At 38.9% G+C, this 8,194-nt stretch overlaps 1 protein-coding gene across 1 annotated transcript in view; it reads left to right on the forward strand.

Moving 5' to 3' along the window:
* LOC103601176 (olfactory receptor 2AP1-like) overlaps window positions 1-8,194 on the forward strand; it is a 30,935-nt gene that overhangs the window by 2,968 nt on the left and 19,773 nt on the right. Inside the window, exon 3 of the mRNA XM_008585557.1 lies at window positions 6,299-6,312. Within this exon, the coding sequence (XP_008583779.1) occupies window positions 6,299-6,312 (14 nt within the window). The remainder of the gene's footprint in view (window positions 1-6,298; window positions 6,313-8,194) is intronic.

Below are 8,194 nucleotides of genomic sequence, written 5' to 3' on the forward strand. Positions count from 1 at the left end.
TTATATTAAGTGAAACGAGTCAGGCACAGAAAGAGAAATATCACATGTTCTCACTTATTGGTGGGAGCTAAAAATAAATAAATAAATACACCAAAATCCTGGCGGGGGGGGGGGAGGGAAGAAAAAAAAAAGGCGAGCTCATTTTTTAAAAATTAAACTTCTTATTTGGGGATAATCATAGACTCGCATGTGGTTTTAAGAAATAATACAGAGAGATCACATGTCCCGTTTACCCAGTTCCCCGCAATGGCAAGATCTTGCAAAATATAATATAATATCACAGCCAGTATATTGACATGGATAAGGCCAAGATGCAGAGCATGTCCATCCCCACAGGATCCTTCCTGTTAATCTTTTATAAACACACCCACTTTCCTCCTGCTGAAACTGCTAGTCTGTTCTCCATTTCTACGGCTTTTCCATTTTAAGAAATATACATACACTAAGGTACTTCAAAAAGTTCATGGAAAAATAGATTTCAAAGATAATACGAATCTTTCCATGAACCTTTCGAAGTGCCCTCATATATAATTATACAGGATGTAGCCATTGGGACTGACTTTTTTCATTTAGCATACTTCTCTGGAGATTCATCCAAGTTGTTGCATGTATCAAATAGTTCATTCCTTTTTATTGCTGAGTATTGTTCCATGGAATGTATGCACCACATTTTGTTTAAGAATTTACACGCTGAAGGATGTATGGGCTGTTTCTAGTTTTTAGGTATTACAAATAAAGCTTCTCTAAACATTCGTGTACAGGCTTTTGTATGAACATAAAGTTTTATTTCTCTGGGATAAATGCTTAGGAATGCAATTTCTGGCTGCATGGTAGTTGCATGTTTAGTTTTGTAAGAAACTGAGGCTCTGTTTTCCAGAGTGGCTGTACCATTTTACATTCCCACCAGCAATGCATAAGGCACTCAGTTTCTTCACTTTCTCACTTACTGCAATTAGAAATTATACATCCATTTTTTATTAAGAAATGTAACATTTTCTCTGAAATATCATTACTTAAACCTCCCAAACTATTTTTTTCTTTATTTGAAATTCTTATGAAAATAATTGTAGATTCACATGCAGTTGTAAGAAACAGAGAGATCTATATACACTTTGCCCATTTCCCGCCAGTGATAACATTTTGCAAAGCTATAGTTTAATATCGCAATCAGGATATGGACATTAATACAATCCACCCATCTTTTTTCAGGTTTCCCCAGTTTTATTTGTACTCATGTGTGTTTACTTTATAATTTTATCACATGTACCACCACCACAGTGAAGATACTGGACAGATCCAACACTGAAAAGATCTCGCCTGTCACCTTTTTATAGGTGCACCCCGTAACCCCCAACCCCAAGCAATTACTATTCTGTCCTTCATTTTAAAAATGTTCTCATTTCAACACTGTTATATCAATGGAATCATTTTGAGATTGGCTTTTTAAAAGGGATTTTCACAGAGAAAAAGTTCTTATTTTGATCAGGTCCAATTTACCAATTTTTCCTTTTAAGGATCATACTTTTAAAATTCACATGTGAAAGGACACATGGGCTGATTCCAGTTTTTGGCTATTACAGACAAAACTGCTATGAATGTTTGTGTTCATGTGCAGGTTTTTGTGTGAACACTGGTTTTCATTTACTTGAGATAAATGCCCAAGGGTGCAATTGCTGGGTTGTATGGTAGTTGCGTGCTTAATTTTATAAGAAACTGCTACACAGTTTTTGAGAGTGCCTGTATTATTTTACATTCCCACCAGCAATTTATGGGTGATCAAGTTTCTCTGCATCTTTAAAAGTACCTTGTGTTACCACTATTTGGTCAGCCATTCTGGTAAGTGGAGAGTGGTATCTCATTGCTGTTTCCATTTCCAGTTCCTTGGTGAACGTTTTTCATTTCCTTGTGTGGCATCCACATATCCTTTTAGGCGGAATGTCTGTCCATGTGGTTTGCACATATGCCAGTTGAATTTTCTTTTTTTTACTGTTGAGTTCTCATATTTTAGATATCAGTCTTTTTCAGATATGTGGTTTGCGAAAATATTCTCCCAATCTGTAGCATGTCTTTTTTATCCTCTTTACATAGATTTTCACAGAGAAAAAGTTTTTAATTTTTAGAGGTCCAATTTACCAATTTTTCCTTTTAAGAATCACACTTTTAATGTCAAGTCTAAGAACTCTTTGCCTAGCATAGATTCTGAAGATTTTCTCTTACCTATTTTTCTAAAAATGTTATAGTTTTATGCTTTATGTTTAAGTCTGCAATCCATTTTGAGTTAATTTTTGCATAAGATGTCAGACTGAGGTTGAGGTTCCTTTCTTTCTTTCTTTCCTTCTTTTTGCTTGTGGATGTCCGTTTGCTCTAGCATTTCATGAAAAAAGTATCCTTCTTCTATTCAATGCTTTTGCTCCTCTGTCAGAAACCAGTTCAGCATATTTGTGTAAGTCTATTTCTTCTAGTTTTTCTATTCTGTTCCGTTGATCTGTGTGTTTATCCCTCTGTCAGTACCACACTGTCTTGATTACTGTAGCTACATAATATCAAGTAGAGTCATTACTCCTGCTTTATTCTTCCTTTTTTTTTTTGTCTTTTTTACTGACCGGCAACGGGATCGCAACCCTCGGTGTTGCGCCTGCACCACGCTCAGCCAGTGAGCAGGAACCGGTCTCCACATGGGATCTGAACCCTTGGCGGGAGTGGCGCACTCTCCAGTGCGCCACCGGGCCGGCCCTATTCTTCCTTTTTTAAAGATTATTTTAGCTACCATAGGGCCTATGCCTTTCCATATAAATTCTAGAATAAGCTTGTCTGTCTACAAAATCATGCTGGGATTTTGTAGAAGCTGCATTAAACCTGTAGATCAATTTGGAAAGAACTGACATTTCTGCTGTTGAAACTTCCAATTTATAAACACAGGTTGTTTCCCCACTTATTTAGGCATCGTTGATTTCTTTCATCAGAGTTCCATAGTTTCCTACATATAGATCCTGTACATACTTTGTTAAGTTTATGCTGAAGTATCTGGAGGGCTAGTAAGTGGTAGTGTGTTTTAAATATAGGTTTCTATGTATTTATAGTTAGAACATAGAAATGTGATTGGTTTTGCATGTTGATTCTGTATTCTGTGGCCTTGGTAAAATCACTTATTAGTTCTAGGAGGTTTTGTTTTTTGCAGATTTCTTGGGATTTCTTTGTAGATATTTCTATCATGTATATACAGGGACAGTTTTATTTCTTCCTTTCCAATCTGGATGCATTTTATTTCTTTTCCTTGCCTTACTGCAGTGGCTAGAACTTCCAGAATGGTGAGAGCAGATGTCCGAATTGTGTTCCCTATTGTAGAGGGAAAGCATTATCAATTTTTTTACTGTTATTACCTGTAGGTTTTTTGTAGATGCTTTTTATCAAGTCGAGGTAGTTCCCCTTTTTTCCTAGCTTGCTAGGAGGTTTTTTGTTTTCATTGTGAATGAGTGTGGAAGATCAACTCCCTGCTCAGTTTGCTGAAACCATGGGAAGCGGGTATGGCTGGAGCAGGGTGGGTATTATCAAATATTCTTCTGTTGTTAGGCCACTTTTCTCCTATTTCTGGCTAGGGAATAGGATTTTTTAAAGCTTTTCTTTTCTTTTTGTCTGTACTTGCTGGCCATTCTTCGTTGGGGGCTCCTGTGGCACCCTGTCCAGGACATACAGGAGGAAATAAGTAAACACAGGGAACTGCTGCCGCATCACTCCTCAAGTCCCAAGGTCTGTAGGCAGCCTGCCACCTTTTTTCCACCTTTAGGAGTCTTCCTATGGTTCTTTGTTATGTCCAGAGCATCATAATTTAAAGAGAAAGGACCTGAGAGAAGTGGAATTATTCCATCTTGATGCAAGAGGAAGTCCTTGGTGAACTCTTTTGAAATCAAAGTTTTCTTGGAGTGAAACACTTTTCTTTGATAAAGGCATTCTTTGTGTGGAAGCCCATGAAAATTGAGGTAAAGGACTGATTCATGGAAGAACCTTCATATTATTACCACTTATATAATATGTACAAAAGTTGTAAATTTCTAGAAAAATATACTAGTCAAAAAAAAAAAAAAATTCAATGTCTTGGTTTGAGAAGCAGGCCCTGAAGCAGGGATTAGAAAACAAGTAGTTTATTTGAGAGCTGATTCCATGAGATATAGGTAGGGTGGAGGGAGGGTTACATCATGAAAAGAATTGTGCATTATCAAGCCACTTATCATTTTGGGAAGCTGGAGCTCAGTCTCACCGGAGAATTTTGGGTGATAATGTACAACACTCTTCAGAGTTATTGAAACCAACAGTCAAAGAAGATGGGGCATGCATCCACTAATTCTCCACCCATCATTGACTGAGGATTGCTTCTGGGAGCATTTTATTCTCTAGCACTTCTGGCTTGACTTGCACATGGATAAAGGTATGCCCACAGCCAGAAAACCACGCTCTGGCAGGGTCTGCAGGTGTTTGCAGTAAGTAACCTACAGGTTGCCTGTCAAGGCGAATGCACAGGAAGTATGAGCAGAGCACCAGCAGTGCTTCCTTCAGTCCACCCACTACACAGTCAGGTGGTCTGCAGGTGTTTGCAGTAAGTAACCTACAGGTTGCCTGTCAAGGCGAATGAACAGGAAGTATGAGCAGAGCACCAGCAGTGCTTCCTTCAGTCCACCCACTACACAGTCAGGTCCACTGGCCCACCACCTGAAGTCCACCCTGTCCTGGTACTTATTCTTCAGTGGGGTGGTTAGCCACATTTTCTTTAAATTAAAAAAGATGACTTGCAGCAGTAAGTGAGCAAACTACAGTTCCTGCTGCTGCAACTGTTTCCAAGGCCAAAGAGATAGTCACTATCATCCAGCCTAGATGTTCTTTCACTGTTGGCCGGCATATCTGCTGGCTTAGTTAGCTTCCCTCTGGAAGAACAGAGACCTTCTTACCTGAGGGGTCTGAGCCCCTGCTTAGCACGCCCTCAACATATCATAGTCATGGCTGCTGTGATTTCATTTCCAAAGTTACTACTATGAAAGTACCAAGAGGCACCCTAGTGAATCCCGTTAGTTTCAGACCCTGGGCAATTTTATCTTAAATCCTCCTAATGGGTTCTAGGTGTCTTTAAGGTTTACTCATAATCTCTTTTGAATCAACAGATGATAAACACATCATAAGGCTACTTGAGTTCCATTTCTGATCACAACATGTGAGCATCTTTTCCCTTTTGGACGGGAATAACCTTGACACCAGTACACTAAATCTCTCCTAATGAAACTGTGGTGACTGGGCATCAGTAGACCAAAGGGGTCTCCTGTCTGAGTTTGTCTCAAGGGGGATGCATAGCAGAAAGGTTTGTTGCTGACCAAGTGTTCACAGTTGTCCACGAGTCGCCCTTACTTGCAACTGCCTTGACTTGACAAAACAGTAGTCAGGCTTCTCTCCTCCCCACAAGCCCCTAAGACTTTGACTTGCTCATCAGTCTAAGCAGGCACTAAGGTGAAGAACATTCTCTCTTATTGACTCATTCTGAGAACTGGCCAATCACAGGAGAAATATTTCTGTTGAGGCATCTGATTTTGTCACCTGCTCACCCCCACCTTGAGCTCTTCTCCCCAACATAGTTTCTGCTAGCCCTGCTTAGTCCTCCCTATAAAAAAATAGGCCTCATTTGATTTGATTTTGAGATGCTTGCAGATCCCACAGTTGGAGCATTCTCCCTATTGCAATAAATAAATTTTGAATAGATTCTGTCCTTACCTAAGTCTGGATTTGTTTTTAGTTTACACTGCACATGTGGGCTGGTGCAAGCCAGAGTAGTAGATATGTTCTGGAGTTCCAAGGAATAACTTTAATGCATCATTATAGCCAACTTGAACCATGTTTTCTGTTTGAAATTTATTAACCAAGACTTTCATAAGACTAAAATCTTGGTTTCCCCAAGTTTTTGAAAGCTCCAACCCCAGGCCAATGTCCTTGATGAACACAGATGCAAAAATCCTCAACAAAATATTAGCAAACAGAATACAACAACACATCAAAAAGTTTATACATCATGATCAAATGGGATACATCCCAGGGATGCAAGTATGGTTCAACATACTCAAGTCAATAAATGTGATAAATCACATCAACAAAATCAAGGACAAAAAGTCATATGATTATTCTCAGTAGATGCAGAAAAAGCATTTGACAAAATTTAACATCTCTTCATCATAAGGACTCTCAATAAATTAGGTAAAGAAGGAAAGCACCTCAACACAACAAAAGCCACACATGACAAACCCACCGCCAATATCATCCTAAAGGGAAAAGATGAAAGCTCCTCCTTTAAGAACAGGAATGATACAAGGATGCCCACTCTCACTACTCCTATTTCACATAGTACTGGAAGTATTGGCCAGAGCAATCAGTCAAGAGGAAGAAAATAAAAGGCATCCAAATAGGAAAAGATGAAGTCAAATTGTCCCTGTTTGTCAATGACATGATCCTATATATAGAAAAACCTACAGACTCTACCAAAAAACTATCAGAGCTGATAAGTGATTTCAATAAAGTTGCAGGTTACAAAATCAACATGCAAAAATCAGTAGCATTTTTATACTCCAACAATGAACTAGCAGAAAAAGAAATTAGGAAAGGAAGCCTATTTACACTAGTCACCCAAGAAATAAAATACCTAGGAATCAATTTAACCAAGTTGGTGACAGATCTCTATGAGAACTACAAATCACTGCTGAAAGACATTAAGGAGGACACAATATGATGGAAAGACATTTTATGCTCTTGGATTAGAAGAATTAACATTGTTAAAATGTCCATACTACCCAAAGCAATCTACACATTCAGTGCAATTCCTGTCAAAATACCAATGATGTTCCTCACAGAAATAGAAAAAAAAAAAAAATCCTACCATTCATGTGCAACAGCAAAAGACTCTGAAGAGCTAAAGCAATTCTGAGCAAAATAAATAAATAAATAAATAAATAAAGCTGGAAGCATTATGCTACCTGACTTCAAATTATACCACAGGGGCCGGCCCGGTGGCGCATTCGGTTGAGTGCGGTGCTTGGGAGTGCGGCGCCGCTCCCGCCAAGGGTTCGGATCCCATATAGAGACCGGTCCGCTCACTGGTTGAGCGCAGTGCGGGTGCAACACCGAGGGTTGCGATCCCGTTACCGGTCACGAAAAAAGACAAATAGGAAAAAAAAAACAAAAAACAAATTATACCACAAAGCTATCGTAACCAAAACGGCATGATACTGGCATAAAAGCAGACACATGGACCAATGGAATAGAACAGAGAACCAAGAAGTCAATCCATGTACTTATAGCAAACTGATCTTCAACAAAGGCGCCAGGAACATACATTGGGAAAAGGCTGCCTCTTCAATAAATGGTGCTGGGAAAACTGGACATCCATATATAAAAGAATGAAACTAGATCTGCACCTCTCACCATATACCAAAATCAATTCAAAATGGATTAAAGACTTAAACATAAGACCTGAAACTAGGTTAACCTAAAAAGGCTAGAATAAAACATAGGGGAAACAAACACTTCAGGATGTAGGACTTGGCAAAGATTTTATGAATAAGACCTCAAAGGCACAGGTAACAAGAGAAAAAATAAACAGCATTATATCTAAGTAAAAAGCTTCTATACAGCAAGAGAAACAATCAACAGAGTGAAAAGACAACCTAAAGAATGGGAGAAAATATTTGCAAACTATGCATCCATCAAGGGATTAATATCCAGAATATACAAGGAACTCATAAAACTTAACAGTGAGAAAACAAAGTAACCTGATTAAAAAATGGGCAAAGGAATTAAATTGACATTTCTCAAAGAAAGATATACAAATAGCCAACAGGATCATGAGAAAATGCTCCACATCACTAATCATCCAGGAAATGCAAACTGAAACCACATTGAGATATCATCTCACCCCAATTAGAAAGACTATTATTAAAAAGACAGAGAGGGCCGGCCCGGTGGCGCACTGGATAGTGCGCCGCTTGGGAAGCGCGGTGGCGCTCCCGCCCAAGGGTTCGGATCCCACATACGGACCGGTTCCCGCTCACTGGCTGAGCGAGGTGCGGGAGCAGCGCCGAGGGTTGCGATCCCGTTGCCGGTCATGGAAAAAGACAAAAGACAAAAAAAAAAAAAAAAAAAAAAAAAAAAAAAAAAAAAAAAAAAAAAA

Source organism: Galeopterus variegatus, unplaced genomic scaffold, assembly GCF_000696425.1.
Source record: "Galeopterus variegatus unplaced genomic scaffold, G_variegatus-3.0.2 Scaffold3617, whole genome shotgun sequence".
NCBI classification, from domain to species: domain Eukaryota; kingdom Metazoa; phylum Chordata; class Mammalia; order Dermoptera; family Cynocephalidae; genus Galeopterus; species Galeopterus variegatus.